Here is a 25,230-nt window from a genome sequence, read left to right on the forward strand (position 1 = left end):
AGTAGCAATGAGATGGTATATGGCTGGGGTCCCCACAACATGAGGAACTGTATTAAAGGTCCGGAAGGTGGATAGCCTGTCTTGTATTGATTCAGATCTCGTTCACTCACATACTTTATTTTTATGACCAAGCAGCTTTTATTATCAGTGATCCCGACAATACATAAGCATGCACAGATGTTAGGCACACATTCGGTGGAACACCACGTTGTATCTGCTCCCTTTACTCTTCCCATCCCATCTGAAAACCCAACACCATCCTCAGCCATTGGGGTGCATCCTTTGGGTCCCCCCCCTTTTTTTTTAAGAGACAGGGTCCTCCGCCAAGTCGGGTGGCATACAACTTTATAATTCCAGCACTTAGGAGGCAGAGGCAGGCAGATCTTTATGATTTCAAGACCAGCTTGATCTACATAACTTGAGTTAGTTCCACAATAGCCAGGGCTAAATAGACCATGTCTCAAAGCAAAAAACACCAAAACTGCTTGGCAGGGTACAGGGAAACAGTGAAGTGCTCAGAGCGCTCTTTAACAGTCGCCAGGCTCACATGCTTTCTCAAGATGGGGGGTGGGCAGAGGGAGGGGAAGAGAGGATCTTGTGTATCCCAGGCTGGTCTGTGAACTCATGTAGCTGAGAATGACTTGGATTCTAGTTCCTTTCCACCTCCCAAGTGCTGGCATTATGGTGTATGCCACCAACCACGGTTAATGCAGTGTTGTGGTTGAACGCAGGGTTGTATGCATGCAATGGTAAGTATTCTACTGAGCTGTGCCCCCAGCCCAGCCCTTGCTCTTTTTCTAAATAATATGCACCTACACATATTTGGGGAGGAGTTAAACTTTGAGTTCATACCACATTATTTTACTTCTTAAATTAAAGCTTATCTATTTATCTTAGAGATTTTTCATAGTATAGTTATTTTTTAATGGTTTCTCATTTAATAGTTCAACAATTCATTAAAAATCAAACATTTGGCTGGTTGTGGTTTGAATGCCCAGCACTTGGGAGGTAGAGGAGGAACTAGAGTTCAAGGCTAAGCTAGTGAGATGTTCCACAGAAAAAGACAGCCTGCCAACAAGCCAGACCACCTGAGTTCTGTATGGGACCACATGTGATGGAACAGCTCTCCCAAGTTGTCTTCTGATTTCACACACACTGTGGCACATGCCTGCCTGTAAATACATGGGACAAATAATTCACACACCATGGCAAGTGCCTTGAAGGCATGGTAAAGGAAGTCCACAAACGCCTGAATAAAGAATAACATTTATATGGGAAACACTCACGCAATAAAGATAAATAGCTGTAGTGGTCTTCTGTTCGTGGATGCGCAGGACTCTGATGCAGGATGCTCACACCACAACCCAAGAGAGAGCGAGGCTCCACTTCTAAGGAATCACATCTGCTCATCAAAGCCACACCCGAAGGCGGTCCCTCAAATCTTCCAGAACAAGATGCCATTACACTTCCCCTTTTAAGAGGGTTTTAAACCTGATACAAAACTGCATACAATGATAACAGGTATCAAGTATAACCCAGGAGAAAGGTAAAAACACAGGTAAATTTAGAACTATACAAACAGCAAGAACAACATAATTAAGAAACACATACTAAATGTCCAATGACATGTTAGAGATTACTCCAATAGCTGTTCTATTCTGGAAAGTCTTGCACCTGATATGGTCTAGCTAAGATAAGAGGATATTAGCTGTGCCTATCTAGTCTTCAACTTCATCAAAAATTTGCAAACACATACCATTAATATTTTTTAAAGAGAGTTTAAGGCAACTTTGCTTTGACTCCAGTCCAGACTACAAGAGACCCTGTTTGAAAAGGTAAAACACTTGTTCAGTATCGCGCTGCTGGTACCTGGGGAGGTCTAGGTGTGTCATACTTGGTCCTTGTCATCAGTGTGCTGACTCTGAGGGAAGTGGAAAAGAGAAACGAGGCATGCACAATAACTGAACAAGGGAAAGAGTAGTGTATGTGTCATTCAAAAGTAGGGAAAGTCACCATTAACTAAGAGAACTAGGACTTGAAAACAGATAAACACCTGGAGAGTGGAACAAATAAAGGGGGCACAGCTGAGAACACATGGTAGGTAGGCTCATCTGTAGGGAAATCGGATGCAGTTAATACACATTAATTACTTGCGTGTCTGGCATGAACGTTGAGGATACAAAACTGAGACGCATAAAGCTCTGTCTGCCTCACTCTCTTCAGAGCTGGTAGTGGTTGGACACACCTATTAGCACAGCACTTACAAGTCTGAGCCAGGAGGATCCCAAGTTCAAGATATGCTCTGTAGACTATGCTGGCCTCCAACTTGAGATCTGCCTCCCAAGTGCTAGGATTAAAAGTGTGTGCCACCACCACTTGACAGGCCTGGACTTCTTAGAGAAAGGCTTTCAGTTTAAATGACCAATTCGGGAAAGGAGGGCTGGGTGACAAGCTTTTAACCGGCATGTCAGGGAGTCGGTTTTATTCACAGGGCAGTGTGGAACAATGTAAGATTTCGTGACATGGGAGGTGGCATGAACGCATGTAGCAGTGTACAGAATGGTCTAAAGAGGGAAGCTTGGGGATATGGCTTACCTTTAAAACACAAAAATATGATAGAACTGTCTCCATAAAAGGGGTTTGGCAGTAGGTAATCCCGGACTAGCACGGTGGGTCTCAGTTTACCAAAGACTTATCTGTCCACCTTTGTGCTTCGCCATCTGGGACCCACCTTCCATTGTCATGGTCCAATATGATTGCTACAGCATAAGTCATCCTGTGTACTTTCTGAGTACATAAAGATGGGGATGGACGAGGGGTGGGGTGGGAGCGGGGGGAGGCTAATAGATGAGAGTAGAGCATGAACTGACATGGTTCCTAGCTCGGTTGGTGCCTTTTGAGGAGTCTAAATGCGTTCAATGCTTACATTTATGTCTTGTTAGCTACTAGTGCTGGGGATTAAACTCTAGACAAGCATTCTACTGCTGAGCTACATCCCTAGCCACATGTACAGATGTTAGGCATACATTTGGTAGGTTTTTAAAAATGCACACATCCAGGCCAGGCAGTGGTGGCACAAGCATTTAATACCAGCACTTGAGAGGCAGAGGCAGGCAGATCTCTGTGAGTTCGAAACCAGCCGTGTCTACAAGAGCTAGTTCCAGGACAGCCTCCAAAGCCACAGAGGAACCCTGTCTGGAAAAAAAAAAAAAAAGCACATATCCATGTAACCCCATATATAGAACATTCTCTCAACCCCAGGAATTCCTGCTGGCTGTCATTTTAATTAATATTTGAGAAAGGGTTTTTTTATAGGCTGGGATTTATAGGTGTGCATCACCATACCCCACTGTACAGAGAGGTTTCTCTGAGTTTGTGTTTGTTTAAGACAGAGTTTAACTATGTAGTCCTAGTGGCCTGAAATTCACAGAAGCTTGTCCTCCGTTTCCTGAGCGTTGGGTTAAAAGGTGTACACCACCACACCCAGCTGTCAGAGTTTTTTTTTAAAGATTTATTTGTACTTATGTGTACCTGTATGCCACATGTGTGTGAGTACCTGTGGAGCCAGACAAGGGTGTTGATGCCCTTGGATCTGCAGTTCTAGGCATTTTTGAGCCATCTGATACAGGTTCAGGGAATTGAACTCTGGTCCTTTGGAAGAAACAACAAGTATATCCATTTCTCTAGCCCCTGACAATGAGTTTCATGTTTTAATAATTCCTAGGTTAGGGACATTAACTCAGTGGTGTTTGCCTGGACTGGATCTCTGGTACCACAAGACAGAGAAAATGAGAGCTTGATTAGAGTAGTAGTCCTAGGAATGGAAGCTCTGGAGAGTCTGGGGAGGGACAGCCTCAAGAAGACTGGGTAGACACTTGGGATGAAAGGTTCTCAGTACTAATGGAGGAGAACCATCAGAAAGTCCAGGTCAGCTTGTCTCAAACAAGAGGAAGTGTGTGTGTAGACTGAGGTGCTGGCCAGACCGGTGGAGTTGTGGCCGAGAACAGTATCAGTGCTAAAAAGGACGGTGAGCCAAGAAACTGCCTACAGAGTATAGTATAGAACCATCGGGAGACAGCCTTTGAGTGATCAGGGTCTAGGTACCACAGCTTAGGTTCAAATCATGAAAAGGGAAACTGGTAAGACTGCCTACAATTACTTGAAAAGATACAAGACCGTTGTACATGCTGCTGTTGTGAAAAGGGTACTGAGGGAAAACAGGAAGGAAAAGGTCAGCACTGATTCCTTTTTTTACAGGTAGATACCCCTCCAAGATGGGGGTGGAGCAGCCTCCATCCCCTTTCTGGACAAAACTGAGGGCAGAACGAGCTGGCTGTCGTAGACACCCGACTCTACCTGCTTAGTGGGAGGGGAACATATCTTAGAAGAAAACAAACAAAAACAAATGGAGTCTTGTGCTTGGATCCTGTCTGTCACCATTTGACACGATGACCTTGGACACATTCCATAGCTGTAAAATGGGAACAATTGTGCCTCCCGTGACTATAAGGTTAGAGACTAACGCCCCTTTACAGTGAGCAACGGCAAATAGGTGCTATCACCTGGCCCAACGCGCGTCGGGGGACTGAATGGCTAACGGATGGGTCTGAATCGGTCGGTGACCTCGGATCACAGGGCAGGGAATGCTGCTGCTCCTTCCCTCCAGGAGGTGGGGACGAGGTGGAGGGAGGGCTGCAGCGGGAGGAGGAGCTCGCTCCTTGCGACCCGCCCACACCAGTCTGGCCTGGAGCGGAGGGAACACGTCCTGGTCGCCTGCACCCGAACAGCCTGTCCTGCCTGGTAACCCCGACCTGGTCCCATCATGTCCCTGCGCCCCTTGCTCTGGCCGCTCCGGCTGCTGCTGCTGCTGCTGTTCAATGGGGCGGTGTGCCGGGCTGAGGTCGGGCCTGAAACTGAAAGTCCTGTCCGGACCCTCCAAGTGGAGACCCTGGTGAGGAGCCTGTCGCGCCACCTCCCCATCACCCTCCCACCTCCCCCAACCCCCGCCGCCGCCGCCGCCGCCGCCACCACCCTTCCAGGCCAGCCAGGAGCCGTGGGGGAGCAGGGGCTCTAAATGAACCTGTGAACCAAGAGGAGAGGAAGTGCTGGAACTGAGTCGGGGGGGAGGGGGAAGAGGTGATGGGTCTCGATGTAGTTAGTAACAGCGTCCTAGGAGGAGCAGCAGCCTTGACCCTTGTAGTCTGATCATAGGTACAGCCCCCCGAATCGTGTACGGAATCCGCTGCTTTTGGAGACACGCTCCACATACACTACACGGTGAGGGGCCTGGGGGGGCCGGGGCGTGGTCTGGGAGGGGGCGGCGCCCTCATGAAACACGTCAGCTTTGGCTTGGACACGTGGCAGGCTGTGCGAGAGAACTGAACCCTAGGGTCAGCTAGCACGTGTGGACAGGAGTCTGGGTGTCCTCTTGTCTGCTTCTTCCTCCTCCCTGCTTTCCCGCCAGTTTCTCTCCAGCACCGAGAAATGAAGGGTGGAGAGATCTCCTAGAAGTGTCAGCCCTTTGGGGCTTCCTGTTCCATTTGGCTCCACGGGGGTGGGGGTGGGAGAGGGGGACAGGATGCTAGGCTGGGGTTGCCGCCACCTCATCCGGGCGGTCCCAGCGTGTGTGGCCTGTCTGATGGCAGGAACGGTGGGGTTAGTTCTGACTCTTTGTCTTCAGGGCAGCTTGGTAGATGGACGCATTATTGACACGTCTCTGAGCAGAGATCCTCTGGTTATAGAACTTGGCCAAAAGCAGGTGATTGCAGGTATGTGACCTGTGCCTTTGTCCTCTTCCTAACCTAAGCCCTTGCTTAGTGTCTTGGCCGTCTGAGTTACGCTGGAAAGACTCTCAGAATGAGTGAGACCCTAAGGATCTTTGGCTACCTCATGTTCAAATTCTCTTCATGTTCCACACATCACAGGGAATGTGGAGTAAAGCTCACTTGACGAAGGCCGAAGGGAGTCTTTGATTTTCTTCTTGGGTGGTGTGGGGAATATTTTCCTCTTGGGTGGTGTGTAGCTTCTGGTTCAGTTGTCTTCTTCCTCAAGGTCTGGAGCAGAGCCTGCTGGACATGTGTGTGGGGTGAGTATCGGGAGGGGGCGAGCCTGACTACCCCTTTGCCTGGGTGGCAGCCTTCTCTGCCATCCTGTGGCTTCAATAGGCAGGACCTTGTTGAATAAAGAGTCTCTGACATCATGGTCAGAGGGACACCTGAAGGCATCCAAAGCTCAGGGCAACTCTCTGGCTGTGGGTATTGGGGGGGCAAATTGAGGTTTGTAGGGTGATTGGTACCTTTGCTGGTCAGCCTGTTAGGTGGGAAAATTCACGTTTTGGTGTCACTATCTGAAGTGGGAGGAGCTTCTGGTGGCACTGGGCCAGGGCTGCCAGCTCACCTCTCTCCTGCCTGGGACTCTCATTCCTTCCTCAGAGAGAAGCGAAGAGCCGTCATTCCTTCTCACTTGGCCTATGGAAAGCGAGGGTACCCACCGTCTATCCCAGGTAACTGAGTAGTCTTTTCTCCCACTCATCAAAGCAGAGCCCTGAGAGCCACACACTCTCTTCTGCCTAGCACTTGAGAAAGTCCATATTAAATTTGAGCAAGGGGGTAGCTGGGGCCTCCCTCCTTCTGGCCTACCTGAGACTAAAGGCAACCTGTTAGGGCCTCCTGAGTCAACCGTAGGCAGCTGGTGACTTTTGATACCTTCAGCCCCATGGGTCTTGGGGCCTACCCTAACTTTAGTCAAAAGAAACCAAGGAGCTACCTTGAGAGCCCCGGCACAGCTGGTAAGGAGGTGACCTGATGACTGATTCCTAGAGTTCACCTTCACATACTATTGCTGATACCTGTTCTGAAGGGTGGAGACTAGACAGATCCCAAGATGGGATCTCTTGCTTTGGGTTAAAACACCTATTACGTAAAATATAATCTATTCCACGGAATTCTGGGAATGTGATATACTAGCACTGGCCTTTAGGGAGCCCTGAAAAGAGGGTGGGGAGGATCAAGTGAACTCTCTTAACAAGCAGGCGTGGTGGTGCACTCAGGAGGCAGAGGCAGGTGATCTCTGTGAGTTCGAGGCCAGCCTGATCTACAGAGTGAGTTGCAAGACAGCTGAGGCTAGAGTGAGATCCTGTCTCAAAAGTAAAACACAACAGAACTTTTAGCAAAACTCTCTCCCTTCCTAGTGCCGCCTTTTGGCTTCTGTTTGAAACTGTCTGAGTCCTGTCCACCGGCTTCTTCAAGCGGGCCTCTCTTCTTTTCCAGCACTTCTTTGAAAAATCCTCTAAAAATCTTGTTGTATGTGTTCATTGGCTGCTGGAATTTTTAAGGATATCTGCTCTTATTCCAGTTAGTTATAGCCCTGCAAAATCCTGCCCATGTGGCTGTTTGGAAATGGGGTCTGTTTGCTACAGAGGATTGTCACACATAAACGCTTGCTTGTGGGACCAGACAGATGGCTCAGAGGTTAAGAGCACTGACTGCTCTTGAGGACCCAGGTTCAGTTCCCAGCACCCACATGGTGGCTCACCACCATTTGGAACTCCAGTTCCTGGGGAATCTGACACCCTCTCCTTACTCCAAAGACACCAGGCATGCACATGGTGCACAGAAATACATCAGGCAAAACACTCATACATAAAATAATAAACATATCTTTAAATAAAATAATAAATGCTCACTTGTAAATATGGAAGAACCTGCATGTTTCCCATCCACAGATCTCCTATGCTGTCAAAGAACTGTCATTGATTCCAAGCCACGTTTAGTTGTAGTTAAGGTCAACATGAGTGTTCTTAACCCCCCTGCCTTCTGCCTCTGCAGTGGATGCAGTGGCCCAGCTTTTAACCCCCACCCACCCTCTGCCTTTCCAGCGGATGCAGTGGCCCAGCTTTTAACCCCCACCCACCCTCTGCCTCTGCAGTGGATGCAGTGGCCCAGCTTTTAATCCCCCTGCCCTCTGCCTCTGCAGTGGATGCAGTGGCCCAGCTTTTAACCCCCCTGCCCTCTGCCTCTGCAGTGGATGCAGTGGCCCAGCTTTTAATCCCCCTGCCCTCTGCCTCTGCAGTGGATGCAGTGGCCCAGCTTTTAACCCCCCTGCCCTCTGCCTCTGCAGTGGATGCAGTGGCCCAGCTTTTAACCCCCCTGCCCTCTGCCTCTGCAGTGGCCCAGCTTTTAACCCCCCTGCCCTCTGCCTCTCCAGCAGATGCAGTGGCCCAGCTTTTAACCCTCACCCACCCTCTGCCTCTCCAGCAGATGCAGTGGCCCAGCTTTTAACCCTCACCCACCCTCTGCCTCTCCAGCGGATGCAGTGGCCCAGCTTTTAACCCTCACCCACCCTCTGCCTCTCCAGCGGATGCAGTGGCCCAGCTTTTAACCCTCACCCACCCTCTGCCTCTCCAGCGGATGCAGTGGCCCAGCTTTTAACCCCCACCCACCCTCTGCCTTTCCAGCGGATGCAGTGGTGCAGTACGATGTGGAGCTGATTGCATTGATTCGAGCCAGCTATTGGCAAAAGCTGCTGAAAGGCATTTTGCCTCTGGTGGGCATGGCTATGGTGCCGGCACTCCTGGGCCTGATCGGGTATCACTTATACAAAAAGTCCAGCAGACCCAAAGTCTCCAAAAAGAAGCTGAAAGAAGACAAACGAAACAAGAGTAAAAAGAAATAAATAGTGACCTTTAACAAAACTTTGTATTCTTCACTTGATACTACTACCCCTTTTCCTTTTCATTTTTTACTTCTTATTGTATGCGTGCCTGTTGGCTGGAATGTGGAGATCAGACAACAGTGTGAAGCTGGTTCTCTCCTTCCACTGTAGGTGGGTTCCAGAGACTGAACTGGGCTCACCCCACTACAGAAACGAGCCTTTCACCTGTTGCGCCATCTCTCTGGTTCCCCCTTTTCTTCTGAGATGGAGTCTTGCATCTGTAGCCCAAGCGGGCCTCAGACTCATGAGCCTCCTGGCTACGCTGCAGTTATGGATGTGTACCAACACACCCTGCTCACCCAATACTTTGAGGCCGCTTTCTTGGGTAGAAGAAAGGGCATTGTGAAGCTGGACCTTCCTGTGGTTGAGTGGCTGGAGGTCTTGGAGCGCCTCTCCCTCTGGCCTTGCTGTCCTAATTTACTCCAGGAAGCTGGTTTTGACTCTGTCTCTAGGTCCTTGGGGAGTATATTTGGCTCCTATGGTACCATGATGCCGAGGAGGAAGCATGTTTCACCTAGTAGGTGCCTAGGCGCTCTCTCGCGTCCTTGAATAAAGACAATAAAGGTCTCACAAGGGCTGAGAATAAGGTTCAGTTGGTAGACTGCAAAAACCTGAGCTCAATTGGCAGCACCAATAAAACTGATGTGGTGGTACACACCTGTGATCTCAGGAAGCAGGAGGTCACAAGTTCAAGGTCATCTTCAGCTACATAGGGGGTTTGAGGCCTACATGAGACCCTGTTTGGTTTTTTTTTTTTTAGGAACTTATGATTTTTTAAAAAGAATAATAATTTATTGGAGCTGGAGAGATGGCTCGGCAGTTAAAGAGCACTGGCTGCTCTTCCAGAGGATTCAGATTCATTTCCCAGTATCCACATGGCTGCTTACAGCTGTCTATAACTCCAGTTCCAGGGGATCTGTCGACCTTCACACAGACACACATGCAGCCGAGAAACCATTGCACATAAAAGTAAATCATGACAAGTTATTTAAAAAAACAATAATTTATTGATTATACTGCATGGGATAGTGATAGTAACTGGAGTACTATCGTGAGCCTCCTAAGTTTGTAAAGAGCAAAGCACTCAGTCTCTGGGGTTTGGGAAGGGGTTCATCCTTGGATCACAGGGTATGGGAGACAACGTGGGCTGCTTCGATGACGTTGTAAGTGGCTGGAGGCCTTCTGTCGTCTGGCTGGTCCGGGGTGGACAGCTGGGGCAGGTTGCTTCTGTGGTTTACTATAAAGAGCGGGTTCAGCTGGCTCAGCACCTCATCGCTCACTGAGATCCCATCCAGGTACTGTTTGAGCAGCTCCCTCAGCTTCCCGCTGATGTCTAACAGCTGCAAGCGTCGGTGCTGGAGACTGAGCACCTCCAGCTTCACCTTGTTGTATCTCTTCCAGAAGTTCTCCATCCCCGAATAGTCCACCATCACCTGCGGGTGGAGGAAGGAGGCAGGTGACGCTGCCTTCAGCACATGCTGCCCAGCCCCCGCCCTGCCCTCCCCACCTTTACCTTGGCCAGCTCCTCAGTGAGTTCTTCCGGGTTCTGTTTCTCCACCTCCTCCTGCTCGCTGGGAGTCAGTACTGAGGAGTAGAAAGGCAGTACTTTCTCTTCTTCTGTTTCAAATTTCCTACATATTTCAGCAAGCTTAAGGATCTTTTCACCCTGTTGGCAGTATGAAGAGGTGTTTTAGGGAAAACAAGATAGTTCTCCTGCTTGAGCCCGGGAGAGCAGCTCAGTCAGCCAGAAGCCCATTTGATGCAGTGCCCGCCGTAAGCCAAGCGCTATGCCATCTTTTTGAAAGGACTTCACTAGGGACGAGGAAACACAAGCAGCAGACACACACAGGGGAGCCTGAGAAGCTGCAAAGTCTTGTAAACCTCTCAAGAGGCCTCCTCCCTACTTTAGACTTGGTCAGCTTGAAGTCCCATAGGATGGTTGATTGGTCTGCAACTGTGTGTGACGTGTCCTGATCAGGTCTTGAACTTCCTAAACCCAGGCCATTAGCAGGGGGCCTGCTGGTGGGAGACAAATGCTCCCAGGCTTTCCCCTTGAGTCAGGAGGTAGAAGAAGTGGCCATCTTGAAAATTCACCTCCTTTATTACGTAGCCATGGCTCCTCCTCTCCCTATCTGTCTGCCTACTTGGGAGTCTGTGCAACTCCTGGTCTCTCCTTATTCCTTGGCCCCGCCATCTCAGAGGTCACCCTAACTGCTCTTAGGGTGTTTGGGGGTGATAACCACTGCTCTTAGCTGCCTTGAGCTGACAAAAGGTTAACATTAGGGGTCAGCCTCAGAGCAGGGCCTATGTAAGGGTCCCCAATAAAAACTTAACCAATGGTAATAACTTGGAACATAAGACAGCCATTTGGTGGCAGCATATATCTTTGGAGCTTGTCATATAACTGGCAAATAGCACCTTGAGTTGGTATAGTCCTCAAAAGAAATTTGGAGATTAAGTCCCAAAATTATACTGTCTTCATAAAAAATCCAGAGACAAGCCCCCATGATGATTCAGTTTAGAAATAATATAGTCTAGGGGTCTAGACTGGATCCATTTCCTCTGCCAGTTAAAGAATTAAAAGGCAGGAAAAACCTGAAGCCCAGCAGTTGGCAGTGGAGAAATCTCAAGTACCAGCCTGAACTGCAGACAGGATTAGCAGTTGAAGGATGGCATTTATTGGGGGTGAGGAAACACATACCCACGCATCAGACACACAGAGGAAAAGGCCCTTTACAAAGCAAAGTGGGGACTCGGGAGGCTGAAAAACCCATTCATTAAAAAAAAAAAACAGAATGGAGTAAAAACAACAACAACAAAACGCTAACACAAACATCCACTTAATGAGAAAGGAGGAGGTAGTCCCACCCCAAGTGTCCCGAATCCCTTCGGCCTCCAGCCAGGTTTCTTGGTTTTGTTCCCATTGCCTTCTCCCTTTTACCTTCTCCACGACCTTTTTCAGGTCCTTGAGGGTGGCGTTACTTTCCAGAGTGAGTTTGACTAAGTTCTCCTGGGACACTCCCCGAGCCTGCGTCCTTTGGGCCTTAAGCTTTTGAAGCTGTATCTGGACCAGCTCCTTGTCATTGCGGAGGCACTGGTTCTGCCATTCACTTTCACGGCTGTGCGCTATGATCTTCCCTTTCAGGGTATTTATGGCCTCCTAGAGGGACAGTAGAGGCAACTGACAAAGGGAGACTGGTCAAAGGGTAGACTGGGGACTAAGTGCAGAGTCTGTCACCTTGACCCAACTAGTGAAAGACCCGAAAGAATTTGGGAGAGAAGTGGACAGATGGAGCGCTGAAACGTGTCTCTAGCTGAGCACTGACCTGCAGCTTCTGGATTCTTTTCATCTGTATTTCGATCTCTTTGGAGCTTTTCTCGTCCTTCACCCTCAGAGTCTCAAAGGCAACCTTCCGGTCCTCGGTGGCTTCAGTGTAGTTCTTGAGTGCATCCTGGAATCTTCTCCATAGGTCCTCCACTATGTTCTCCAGTTGTAAGCGAAGAAAGTGCTTCTCCTCTAAATTCTAGGGAACATATCCCAAACACCAAACGCTTGGAGTTACCCTATACAGTCTGCTTACTCCTGCCAGCGATCTTATCCCTCAGGAATCATTTGGAATGATCTGGACATGAACGCATAGGGTTGGGCCCAGTCCCATGAGAATGATGCCAATTAGAAACAGAATGAGAAGACAGGAGGTGGCACACCTCTGTGAGTTCAAGGCCAGCCTGGTCTACAGATTGAGAGTTCTAGGATAGGCTCCCAAAGCTACAGAGAAACCCTATCTTGAAAAACCAAACCAAACAAAAAACCAAAATGAGGTCCAGTGTTCCAAATCTCTTAACCTTTTTTGTTCCTGAGACAGAGTTTCTCTGTGTAGCTCTAGCTGTCTTGTAACTCACTCTGTAGACCAGACTGATCTCAAACTCACAGAGATCCGCCTGCTTCTGCCTCCTGAGTGCTGTGATTAAAGGCGTGCGTCACCACCTGGTTCAGATCTCTTAACTTTTTAAAGGGAAACTGGTAGTTTGGATTTCCATGTGAGATCTTTTCAATGTTCACATGTAGGCAACTATTCAAACTGTAAAGTAAAACACTGTCTACATTAGAAGCATGGTTGGGGATGGAGTTTCCAGTAGAGTGCTTCCCTAGTGTTGAAGCAGGTTGGATGTGATGATGCATGCCTGCTACCCCACTCAGGAGGTGGAGGCAGGAGGATCAGAAGTTTAAGGTAAAAACAAAACAGTAGTTCCAGGTCATCTCCACCACATAGAGAGTGAGTTCAAGGTCAACCCAGGTACAGAAAGATGCTGTCTCAAAACTAAGTAAATTAGTAGATTATTTAAAGTTAAACCAAGAACTCTATACCCAAACTTCTGTATGCTGACTAGGTTTGCAAACTCTATGATGGAAAGAATTATGGATCAAGAGTCTACCGACTTAGGTTTGTTTCTTTATCTACAACTCAAAAGGGTGAAGCCAGGATGATCTCTGGGTTTATTGTTGTTGGCCGTGGGAGTAGGTTTTTGTTTGTTTGGTTTGGGTTTTTCCCTTAAAATGTATTCTCATAACATTTTAGAACAGTCCTGCCTCCCAAGCACTTTTCACAAGATCACAAAGAAGCATGTGGACACCTCAGTGGCAACAGACTTTTATTGACTGTTGGTTCTGGTGCTCTTGCCTAGCTCTGACTACCCTCAACAGTCTCGTCATGTTTCTCTAGATCCCATCCTGCCATCCTCCTCCTGTACCTTGTTTTTCAGATCATCCCACATGCTCTGGAACTCCAGTTTGCTTTCATACTCAGAATCTATATAGTTCTGCTCCATGGCCATGAAGACATCCTGTAGGTAGTGAATTTCTTTCTCATGTTGGTCAATGATTGTCTTCCTATTGGAGACACGATGGATATAGCATGTGGACCAAAAAATGACTAAAAAATTGTAATATAGCTATGAATGGGAAGGTGTGGTGGCCCACTCCTTTAGTCTTAGCCCTTGGGAGACAGAGACAGGCACATATCTGTGACTTAGAGGGCAGCCTGGTCTATATAGTGTGTTCCAAGCCAGCCAAGGATACACAGTGAGGCTGCCTTAAAAAATGAAAACAAAACTATGGATGGTACAAACTTTTAAGGACTGGCAGGGAGGGAGGGAAAGTTTTGTTTTTTTGTTGTTGTTGTTGTTTTTCCAGAAAGAATGAATAAGAATATTTTGATTTTTTAAATAGGAAATACCTTCATATGATACAAAAACAAAAGTATAAGTAAGTGTACAGTGAAACCTCTCTCCCATCCCTGTCTACTGCTGGATGGATAGAACTTTGATAGTTGGGATTAGAGGTATAGGCAGGGACCTGACAGGGGTCAAGGTAGCTGCAGCTGTAAGATTAAATTCAAATTCATTTACAAGGAACTCGGGACCCTCTCTGCCTGGGATTACAATTCGGACCGAGGCTCCTGGGTACTGGGGACAGGCTCTGGGAACTCCCCTGGAGTCAGTCTCTTGACTCTCTGGCCCCTTACCTTTCTGTCTCAAACTCTTTCGTTAGGACTTCTAGCTCCATGTTGTAATTTTCCTCCAGGAGGCTGAGACGGCGTCGCTGCAGAGCCAAGAGCTGATCAACATTGTGCAAGTGGCTACGCAGAGCGTGGGCATACTGCTCCTCAGCCTCAGTCAGATCCTTAGCCAGAGACTAGACAGGGGAGAGAATCACTGTTCTGGCCAAGTGACATTCCAGAGAAGATAAAGCGGGATTCAAGTGGCTGGGGAGAGGGACCACTTGGGTCTTCAGCACCCCTGTAATCCTGAGTTTGGGGGAGTAGAGATAGGAGGCTCCTAGGTCTCACCGACCAGCCAGCCTACCCAATCTGGTGAGTGAGCTCCAATCTCAAAATATAAGGTGGAGAGCAAGTGAGGAAGATGCTTGATGACAACCTCTGGCCTACACACACACACAACACACACATTCATGCAGGCACACATTTAACTATCTGGCCAGGCGGATGGAATGATGTCATTTTCCCCTTAATTCCTAATGACTTTAGGAATGCCGGCTCTCCCATTCAGTCTTCAAAATTTAAGATTTACTTATTACTTGTGTGCATTTATGCATGCCTTTCTGAGTATATGTTATGTGTACTGCAGGTGCTCCAAGAGGCCAAAGGAGACCAGAGGCCTTCAGATTTCCTGGAATGAGAGCTACAAGCAGGTGTGAGTTGCCTAATGTGGGCACTGGAACTTGAACCCAGGTCCTCTGAAAGAACTGTAAGAGCCATCTCTCTAGCCCTTCCCATTCAATCTTGATGCAAACCAAGAATGACATCTAGAAATGTAGGGACCAGTCCTGGTGATACATGCCTTTATTCCTACTACTCAGGAGGCAGACGTGTGTAGACATCTGTGAATTAAAGGCTAGTGTGGTCTACACTGAGAGTTCAGGCCAGCTAGGGCAACATAGAGAAACCTGTCTCAAAACACAAGAAACAAAAAAACAAAACAAAACAGAAAAAAAGATTCACAAGGCTCCTCCCCGATGTTATATAAACAGAAACAACGGCTGGGGAGAAGGGACCCACAGACCAGCTAAGCTGTGGAGCTCAAGGGTACAACTTCTGTTAGCTGTCACCCAGCACCTCTAAAGAACCGAATAAACTAACTGGTTTACCAAGGTGGACTCTGTCTCTACCTCTGGCTCTGGCAGAATCACTGGTCTGTCTCTGTCTCTTCTGGGAACAGTGGATAATTGTTCCCATTTCCAGGAAAGCAACACAACACATCCTTAGCCCCAAGGCGATTGCCTTCCCCAAGCAAGAACAGCGAGTCAGCCTGTCAGTTGCCACTAAAGTCACCTCGGCCTGACTGGATTAGCATCCCTTCAGACGACCTCCCCATGTGTTTTGGGATTCTCACAGCTGGCTCGGGTCCTGGAGGAAGCATTCCCAGGAACAGGCATTCCAAGAGACAGGAAACGGAAGCTGCCAGGCCAGAGAAAGGGCTCAGTTGGAACTGACACAGTTCCAAGTGCCCTTTTCACCTCTGCTATTGATTCCATTAATCAGAAAGATACTCAAATCCCGAAAGTGGAGAACTTTTCTCTCCTGCCCTCCCTCCTTCCCAGTCTCCCATCTTCCTTTTCCTTTCTGGCCTTTCTCTAGAGATGAGTCTTTCTGGCTTCAAACTCATGATTTTTAAAAAATGTTGTTTTTAAATTATGTGTATGTGACTTGTATGTGGGGATGTACATGTGAGTGCAGGTGCCCACCGAGGCCAAAAGGGGGCGTCATATCCCTTGGAATTAGACTTACAGGCAGTTGTAAGGCACCTGACTTCAATGCTGGAGACTAAACTCAGGTCTTCGTGAAAAGGAGCCATCTAAGCCATCTAAACCATCTCTCTAGCTTCCAAACTCCCAGTCTTCCTTCCTCCCAAATGCTGGGATTGCAAACATGTGTCACTAGCTAAATGAGATTCTATCATTGGTGGAGGAATGACAAAGCCCCATTGCAGAGAATTGTAGGATGGGAGTGTACTCATCTTTGCAATATAGTCTGTCACAAGAAGCCGCTTCCTGCTGGCCCCTGAATCACTCTGACATGGCTTGATTGGTCTTCGATAGCATCTTTGCTTTTTGTTTTGTGCTTGTAGTACTGGGATCGAACTCTAGACCTCATCTATGCCAGGCAAACATTCTACCACTGAGCTACATCCCTTACCTGGAGAATAATTTTGCCGTGTATGATGGTGCACACCTTTAATCCTAGCACTAGGGAGGCAGAGGCAGGCAGTTCTCTGTGAATTGGAGGTCAGCTTGGTTTACATAGTTAGTTCTAGGCCAACTAAAGTTACAGAGTGAGATATTGTCTCAGTGTGCGTCCGTGCACGTGCGTGCGCGCGCGCACACACACACACACGTTATATATACATAAATATCACACACACATACTCGAGTCTTGTTAAGTACCCAGGCAGGCTGCAAACTCATTAGATAACCCAGGAAATTTGCAATGCTCCTGCTTCAGTGCCCTGGTATTGTGGGTGTGCATCACCATGGCTACCTTGCTAATTTGTATAAGAAGATAAACTAGGTTCAGGTTATTTTCTGCCCTCAAACATCCAGTTCCCCAAGGATACCTGACTTTTTAATGGTGGCTCCATCAGTGTAAATGTTTGTGATCCACAAGACATTGGCACACTTCACACTTCTTTAGAAAAAAAGTATCTTTCGTTTTATATCTGAGTGACTGCATATATGCTAAGTGCACCATATACATGCAATGCCCATGAAAAGTGCTTTGGATCCCCTGGAACTGGAGTTACAGATGGTTGTGAGCCAAGGCTGGTGCTCCTCATTGATGACCCATCTCTCCAGCCCTCCCCAATGCTATTCTTTTTAAACAGGGTCTTACTATGTAGCCCTAGCTGGCCTGAACTCTCAGTGTAGACCACGCTAGCCTTTAATTCACAGATGTCTACACGCATCTGCCTCCTGAGTAGTAGGAATAAAGGCATGTATCACCAGGACTGGTCCCTACATTTCTAGATGTCATTCTTGGTTTGCATCAAGATTGAATGGGAAGGGCTAGAGAGATGGCTCTTACAGTTCTTTCAGAGGACCTGGGTTCGAGTTCCAGTGCCCACATTAGGCAATTCACACCTGCTTGTAGCTCTCATTCCAGGAAATCTGAAGGCCTCTGGTCTCCTTTGGCCTCTTGGAGCACCTACAGTACACATAACATATACTCAGAAAGGCATGCATACATGCACACAAGTAATAAGTAAATCTTAAATTTTGAAGACTGAATGGGAGAGCCGGCATTCCTAAAGTCATTAGGAGTTAAGAGGAAAATGACATCATTCCATCTGCCTAGCCAGATGGCCTTGTCTCATGAAGGTTTGAAGGCCATTTAGGTAGATGCAGCTGTATAGTCCACACCTGCTATACCAGCAGCTGAGAAGTGAAGACAGGAGCGTGAGGAGTTCAAGGTCACCCCCAGTTACATCGTGAGTCTGGGACACATGACCTTGTTTCAAAAAATATGAATTCACTGGGCACATTTTACTGGCAAGTTCTTAGGGGAGAGGGATACCTTGATGACACTGTCTTTGCAGTCCACCACTCGCTCGAACGTTTGGCTGAGGATCTCGATGTCCTTGTGAAGCTCTCTGGTCTTGACCTCCCTAAGGACTGTTCTCCACTGCGTGTTAATCTTATTCAGGTTCAGAACACTGTTATGTTCTTCCTTGGCCAGCTTGTCCTGTGTCCCGAGGAATAAACACATCCGTTTCAGCCAAGGCCAAAGTTCTACCATAGTACAACAGATACCACCCTGAAAAATACCAGCCCTCGTGTATTCTAAAGTACCAAAGCTCTTGGCAACCAACCCCCAGGGGCTCCCGTTTGTCTTTAGGATGAGTTTCCTTCAAAGTGGAAAGTCAGAATAAAAGACTTCTAATGACCCTACTCTAGAATATCAGGATTTCCAAGACAGTTGAATTTGGACACTTGACATCTTCTGTCCTAATTCCAGAGCTCAGTTGATAACTTCCAGATCTCCATTTCCCTTGTTCATGCTTCACAGAGAATTCCCTAGGCCGAAAACAATGTTGTCTGAAACTCATGTATTTTGGGACCAAGAGGCACTGGCGGGATGTAAATGCGCCGGCTAAGGCGCCAATGACAGCACCAGCACGGGGGCGACGGGTTTGGGCAAGACACACCGCAGACAAGCATTACCTTCAAGAACTGGGTGAGGAGCCTCTCTTTTTTCTTGGCCGCCTCCTCCTCTGCCAGCAACCTCTGCTGAAACAGAAGCAGCTGCTCCTCATCCGATAAGGGTATCTTGGTCTTTTTTCCTTTTTTAGGCATGGCTGGGTGGCGGACTGTGTCCAGGCAAAAACATCAGTCCTTAACCAAGAGAGCTCAGGCAGTCGGCGACACTCGACTCCAGAGCGGAACGATGCATCTTGTCTCCTAGCAACAAGGACCTTCACTAAGACCTGTGCCGGAGTGAGGGGAGGCGAGCCCTATCTTTTAGCGCCCCCTGTACGCTGGAGGACCGCAGTCAGTTCTTGCAGAGAGTCTTTTTCATAACCCTAGCCTCCTGGCCTCTCTGTTGCCTTCAAATATTTTTTCTATTTTACTGTTTTGTTTTGGGTATGTGTGTTCTGCTGTAATGTATGTCTGCATACCTGGGCATGCCTGGTGCCTGCAGAAGTCAGAAGAGGGGTGTTGAATTCCGTGGAACAGGTCAAGACCACTAATCTTTTTCTGTGGTTGTGTGTACAGGCTTTTCTTTTGGGCCACCAACCAGCTCCCAAATCATGACACAGAGGCTTCTTCTTTTTCTTCTTTGGGGGGGGGTTCGAGACAGGGTTTCTCTGTGGCTTTGGAGGCTGTCCTGGAACTAGCTCTTGTAGACCAGGTTGGTCTCGAACTCACAGCCTGCCTCTGCCTCCCCAGTGCTGGGATTAAAGGTGTGCCCCACCACTGCCTGGTGGACACAGAGGCTTCTTATTAGTTGTGATTGATCCGCCTAGCTTAGGCTTCTTTTGGCTAGTTCTTTTAACTTACGTTTATCCACCTTTTGCCTTGGGGCCTTGACCTTTCTTTGTTCTGTATGTCCTTCTTTCCTTACTGAGTGGGTGGCTGGCCCCTAGCATCTCCCATTCTCTCCTTCTTTTCTCTTCTTGGTCTTCCTGAACCTAGATCTCTCCTCATATTTATTCTATCTGCCCACCAGCCCCACCTATCCTTTCTCTTGTCTAGCTATTGGCCATTCAGCTCTTTATTAGAACAATCAGGTGCCTCAGGCAGATGAGGTGAAACAAATGCAACAATATTTACATAATTAACAAATGCAGTATAAACATAAAATTAACATCTTTACACAGTTAAAGTAATATTCTGCATAAACAAATATAAGACAGCCTGGTGGTGGCACACACCTTTAATCCCAGCACTCAGGAGGCAGAGGCAGGAGGATCTCTGTGAGTTTGAGGACTGCCTAGTCTACAAAGCTACACAAAGAAACCCTGTCTGGAAACCCCCAAAAGAGAAAACCCAAAAAACAAAACCAAAAAACCAAATATAACACACATTTGCCTAGTTAAAAGAATATTCCACAATAGGTGGGCTTGTAAGAAGACTCTGGGTAAGGGAGTTGCCACCAACCCTGATGACCTGGGGTCACAACCACCAATAACTCCAGCTTCAGGAGACCAAAATCCCTCTTTCTGGCCTCAGTGGACAGACACTGCACTTGTGCATAAACACAGATGTATACATAAAACATTTTTAAATCTTTTAAAATGGTCTCCTTGGAGATGGAGAGATGGCTCAGAGGATAAGAGCGCTGGCTGCTCTTGTAGAAGATCCAGATTCCGTCCCAGTACCCATTTGGCAGCTCACAACCGTCGGTAAGTTCCAGGAGATCTGACTCCCACTTCTGATCTCTGTGGGTATCAGGTGCGCCCCCAGTGCAGATACATACACACAAGCAAAACAGGTACACATAAAACAAATAAATCTAAAACATATTTTGAGACAGCATCTCATTGTGTAGCCCTGGATTGCCAGAAACTCACTATATAGACCAGATTGACCTCAAACTCATAAAAACCCATCTGCCTCTGTCTTCCCAGTGCTGGGATCAAAGGTACGCATTACCACTTCCAGCTTAAAAATTTTTTAAAGCCTACTTTTCAAGGGCAAAATTCTGTGGGTAACGAAAACAAAAAGCAGTGTGTGCTTTCCTTTATGTGAACACCTGCATCGAAGTCACACTCCAGCACAGCTCAGACAGCCAGGTGGACTCTTCTCTCCACGTTTGCACCTCATTCTACCAAGCTGGCTTGTTTTTCCATTTAGTCCATACAGTAACTGCTTCACTCTGACTCAGCCAGGGATTCTTTTTTGGTTTGTTTTGGTTTTTCGAGACAGGGTTTCTCTGTGGCTTTGGAGGCTGTCCTGGAACTCGCTCTGTAGACCAGGCTGGCCTCGAACTCACAGAGATCCACCTGCCTCTGTCTCCCAAGTGCTGAGATTAAAGTTGTGCGTCACCATCGACCGGCTCAGCCTGGGCTTTTCTGTGGTAGATGTACCCACAAGGACCTGAACTGAAGTCCCTATGGCTTCACCAGAGATTCCTTGGATTGTGCTGCCCAAATCATTGAAACATATTTCTTGCTGGCAGTGACAATGTTATTCTGAAAATTACATGAGATATTCAGTAAATCAAAGCCACAAAGACAGAAAGTAGACAACAATTGCAAACCTAACCACTGCTAACTAGAGTAAGAGGTGTAGCCCTGGGGAAGCAAGTTTAGACTCTCAGGAAGGTGAGCTCCCTTAATTGGATTAGTGTCCTTAGCAGACAAAGAGACTAGACTAGGAGATGGCTCAGTGCTTAAGAGCACTGGCTGACCTTCCCAGAAGACCCAGGTTCAATTCCCAGCACCTACATGGTGGCTCACAACCATCTGAGACTGTCTTCAGGCCCCCTCAGGGACAAGGCATATTTGTGTTGCAGACATGCCTGTAAGCAAAACACTTATACACCCTAAAAATAAATTCAAGATGAGAAAGTGACAAGTAGACCTTTGAATATACCAGAAGACAGCCTTCCAAGACCATGACTCCAAATCTGTCAGCACCGTATTCGTAGACTTCTGGTTGTCTAGACTGAGAGAAACAGAGCTAGCTGTTGAAGATACCCTGTGTGTTGTATTCTGTCCCAGCAGTGTGAGCTAAGATAGCTGCCCTTTGTCGGGGAGGGGAGGTTAATAGTCCATGTACATGAAGGATCATGTGGAATGGTGAAAATGGTCTAACACTGAGTCATGCTGCACAGTTTGATGTATTTAGTAGGTTTTATTTATTTATTTTTTGGTTTTTTTTTTTTCGAGACAGGGTTTCTCTGTATTGTTTTGGAGCCTGTCCTGGAACTCGCTCGGTAGACCAGGCTTGGTCTCGAACTCACAGAGATCCGCCTGCCTCTGCCTCCCGAGTGCTGGGATTAAAGGCGTGCGCCACCACCGCCCGGCATTATTTAGTAGGTATAAAATAAGACTTGTTGTGCGTGTGCATGTGTGCGTGCGTTTGTGAGCGTGCATGTGTGTGTGTGTGTGTGTGTGTGTGTGTGTGTCTGCAGAGGACAGAAGAGGGAATTGAATCCCTTGCAGCTGGAGTTAGCAGTGGTTATGAGCCACCTATGAATGCTTAGAACTGAAGTGGTCCTCTGGAAGAGCAGCAAGCTCTCTCAACCTCTGAGCCATCTCTCTATCCTGATAAATTGTGTTTTAAAAGTCATTAAAGATGGGTATGGAGGTGCATGCCTTTAATCTCAGCACTCAAGAGACAGAGGCAAGTGGATTTCTGTGAGTTCAAGTTCAGACTGGTCTACATAGGAAGTTCCAGGACAGCTAGGGCTGCATAGAGAGACCTGGTCTAAACAAACAACAATGAAAAGTCATTGAGGGGCTGGAGCAGAGGCTAATGATCATCATTTGTTACTCTTGCAGTAATTCCATTTCCAGGGAATCTGATGCCCCCTTCTGGCCCCTTCTAGCAATGTATTCATGTAGTATACATACATGCATGTAGGCCAAACAGCTTGTCCTGGCTGGGCTGTGTCTGTAAACCAGCATTGTGGGGTGAAGCCAGGAAGGCCTTGAGCTCTCCCTGGCCAGCTAGCCTTGCTGGACTTCAGCTCCCAAGAGGCCCTGTCTTAGGTAAGAGGTAGAGTACAGTGGAGGATAACACCCAATGTGCTGCTCTGGCCTCTGCATTTCTGAAAATAGGTACACAATCTGAGCCACACACTCATATTCATGCAACACACACACACACACACACTCATACTCACCCACACATGAGACTGAAAAGGAAATTTATAATTTTCCTTTTTTTTTTTTGAGATTTGGTCTTAAGGTTCAGGCTGGCTTTGAACACATTTCGTAGCTGACTCTAGCCTTAAATATCCTGATCCTCCTGCAATTACAGGTGTGTGCCAGCATGCCTGGCCCAAAAGGTTCTATTATCAAGGGACTAGCAATTTAGCAGCAGAAATAATACATACCTAAATGATAAATATGCAGAAATGATGTCGAATAACTACATTTTGAGCATTCACTGTGTGCTGAGCACTGACTTAAGTGTTAAGTGTGCATTACCTAATGGGATTCTTACAACAGCCCTGTGAAGTTAAGTGCAGCAATTATTTTTATTTAACAGATGAGAGAAGTGATGCTTAGGGACGTTTAGCTCAAGGCTCCATCAGAAGTTGGTCGGTTTGGATGGTCTGAGACGACAACGTTAACGTCTTGACAGGAAAGCCAACCTTCTTCACAAGGTACATGTTATTCAGTAACCTTTATGACCCTCCCTCCAAAATCCAGGTCCTTCTCATAGCTTCACAAATCTGCTCTAGGATGGATGCAGAGGCTCCTGTTTCCATGGTGATGAGGCGGTTGGTACTCCGCACTTAAGCCAAGTGTAGGCGATGCAGAGAATTGGCTCAGGATCGAAAGGTGTCACAGCCGGACCCAGGGAAAAGGGATCGATGAGAAAGCTAAGCATTAGCGACCGGACCTCCCTGGAGCTCCAGAAGCGTCTCTACAGACGCCTTGCTACATCCTCCCAAACTGCTAACCTGGGAGATCTGAAGCCTGGGAAGGAAGCGTAGCCGCCCCAGACTCTAGCCAGGTCGCGGGCTGGAAGCCTATCCCACGGGATTCCCCCCCTTCAGCCGCCCCTCTGCCTCGCAGCCTCGGTTTCCGCGTGGGAACCTGGATCTTGGAGCCACCTGGCTCTCCCCTGGGGCCGACGGATCTAAGCAGCCGGCAGGGGGCAGAGTCTCGCTCTGCGGTAGGAGCGCCCTAGCGCTTACACCCCCAGCTTCTAGGTTATTTTCAGCAGGCAGGCTGCAAAGGAGCAGTCGTCTGAGAATTTCAGGACAGGAGATGGGTGTTGGCAGGTGCTGGGAGCTGCTGAAGTGTGCGTCTTAAGCAGTGGGCCCCACTGAGGGTCACAGGATAGGGGGCTGAAGTAATCAACACTTCCCCCTCAGTCTTCCTTTGAGATTTTTTTTTTTTGGTTGTTGCTGTTTTTGTCCCATTGGGGGGAAAAACAGCCTAATAAGGGGGAGGTTTACTCATTCATTCAGTAAGTGTTTATTGAGTATACAACTGTTACAGATACAGCCAATCGGAACAAATATTTATAGAACGCACAGTGATTCTTAACCTGTTTTGAGGGGGGAGGGTCATATCTTTTTAAACAATTATTTTATTTAGACGGCTGTAGGTCTGCATGTGTGTTTGTGCACAACATGTGAGCCTCGGGTGCGGGTGCTGGGAGCAAAGCCTTGCCCCTGTCAGGAAGAGCAGCCAGTGTACTTAGCTGATGAGTCATCTCGCCAGACTCCAGAGATCGGCTAAGACCATGAAAAGAAAGTATATAGATTCTCCTCCAGGAAGAATATACCATGAAATTAAAAACATTTCATATGACTTGGGACGCCTCCTAAGCCCCTTCCTGTCTTCAATGAAATGGCTTATGTTCAATAGGAGGAAAACAAAGCATTGCTCTGAGTGCCTGCCCAGTGCCCGACAGCCTGTGTGTGTGTGTGTGTGTGTGTGTGTGTGTGTGTGTATGAGTGTGTTGAGGGTGTATGTATGAGTGTGTGTGCGTGTGTATGAGTGTGTGCGCGTGTATGAGTGTATGTGAGTGTGTATGAGTGTGTGTGCATGTGTGTGTATGAGTGTGTGTGTATGAGTGTGTGTGTGTGTGTGTGTGTGTGTGTAGGTAGATGTAGCAGAGAACAGGCGATACAGACAATGAAAATGGGCCTGTGTTGTGGAATATTAGTTTAAAATGTGTTACATTCCTTTATGCTGTGGAATATGTGTTTAATGGTGCAAAGATGTGTTGCATTCTTTTATGTAGCATTTGTGTAACTCTGTAAAGCTGTGATACTTTGCCTGTCTATAACACCTGATTGGTCTAATAAAGAACTGAAGGACCAATGGCTAGGCAGGAGAAAGAACAGGTGGGGCTGGCATTCAGAGAGAATAAATAAGAGGAGAAATCTAGGGAGGAGGGAGGAACGAGAAAGGAGAGGAGGACACCAGAGGCCAGCCACCCAGGCCAGTCACCCAGCCAAACAACCAGCCACTGAGCAACAAGGGGAAAAAAGATACATAAAATAAAAAAAGAAAATAAATAAAGGTTGTTGGGCAGGGGTGGCACACACTTTTGATCCCAGCACTCAGGAGGCAGAGGCAGGTGGATCTCTGTGAGTTCGAGGTCAGCCTGGTCTACAAAGAAAGTTCCAGGACAGTCTCCAAAGCTACAGAGAAACCCTATCTTGAAACAAACAAACAAACAAACAAACAAACAAACAACAAAAAACAAAACAAAAGGAAAAAACCCACAGGCAAAATGTAGTTAAAGAGAAACAGGATAATTTAAGTTAGAAAAGCTGGCTAGAAACAAGGCAAGCTAAGGCAGGGCATTCA

At 47.5% G+C, this 25,230-nt stretch overlaps 2 protein-coding genes and 1 long non-coding RNA gene across 5 annotated transcripts; 1 reads left to right on the forward strand and 2 right to left on the reverse strand.

Annotated features, from left to right (window-relative positions):
* The first annotated feature begins 3,551 nt into the window (after window positions 1-3,551).
* On the forward strand, window positions 3,552-8,692 carry Fkbp11 (FKBP prolyl isomerase 11). Of its 2 annotated transcripts, XM_005067194.4 has the most exons (6): window positions 3,583-4,951; window positions 5,212-5,277; window positions 5,681-5,768; window positions 6,052-6,085; window positions 6,432-6,502; window positions 8,456-8,692. In XM_005067194.4, the coding sequence occupies exons 1-6, from the start codon at window positions 4,823-4,825 to the stop codon at window positions 8,671-8,673; spliced, it is 606 nt and encodes a 201-aa protein (XP_005067251.1). In that variant the 5' UTR covers window positions 3,583-4,822; the 3' UTR covers window positions 8,674-8,692. The 2 variants fall into 2 exon arrangements, with proteins under 2 accessions (XP_012966583.1, XP_005067251.1); XM_013111129.3 differs by lacking the exon at window positions 5,212-5,277 and having other exon boundaries at window positions 3,552-4,951.
* LOC110340417 lies at window positions 7,684-9,241 on the reverse strand. Its single transcript, XR_002382238.2, has 3 exons — window positions 9,012-9,241; window positions 8,441-8,634; window positions 7,684-7,744 (listed from the first exon to the last, which is right to left on the reverse strand). It is a non-coding gene; the product is annotated as an uncharacterized LOC110340417 (long non-coding RNA).
* Window positions 9,242-9,699: 458 nt separating this feature from the next.
* Window positions 9,700-18,690, reverse strand: Ccdc65 (coiled-coil domain containing 65). 2 transcript variants are annotated; one of them, XM_040753871.1, is made up of 8 exons: window positions 18,449-18,685; window positions 17,802-17,969; window positions 14,238-14,407; window positions 13,465-13,603; window positions 12,039-12,236; window positions 11,654-11,872; window positions 10,226-10,378; window positions 9,700-10,145 (listed from the first exon to the last, which is right to left on the reverse strand). In XM_040753871.1, the coding sequence occupies exons 1-8, from the start codon at window positions 18,578-18,580 to the stop codon at window positions 9,834-9,836; spliced, it is 1,491 nt and encodes a 496-aa protein (XP_040609805.1). In that variant the 5' UTR covers window positions 18,581-18,685; the 3' UTR covers window positions 9,700-9,833. The 2 variants fall into 2 exon arrangements, with proteins under 2 accessions (XP_040609805.1, XP_040609806.1); XM_040753872.1 differs by lacking the exons at window positions 9,700-10,145; window positions 10,226-10,378; window positions 11,654-11,872; window positions 13,465-13,603 and having other exon boundaries at window positions 12,094-12,236; window positions 18,449-18,690.
* Window positions 18,691-25,230: the final 6,540 nt, after the last annotated feature.

This window comes from Mesocricetus auratus, unplaced genomic scaffold, assembly GCF_017639785.1.
Source record: "Mesocricetus auratus isolate SY011 unplaced genomic scaffold, BCM_Maur_2.0 Super-Scaffold_100010, whole genome shotgun sequence".
NCBI lineage: Eukaryota > Metazoa > Chordata > Mammalia > Rodentia > Cricetidae > Mesocricetus > Mesocricetus auratus.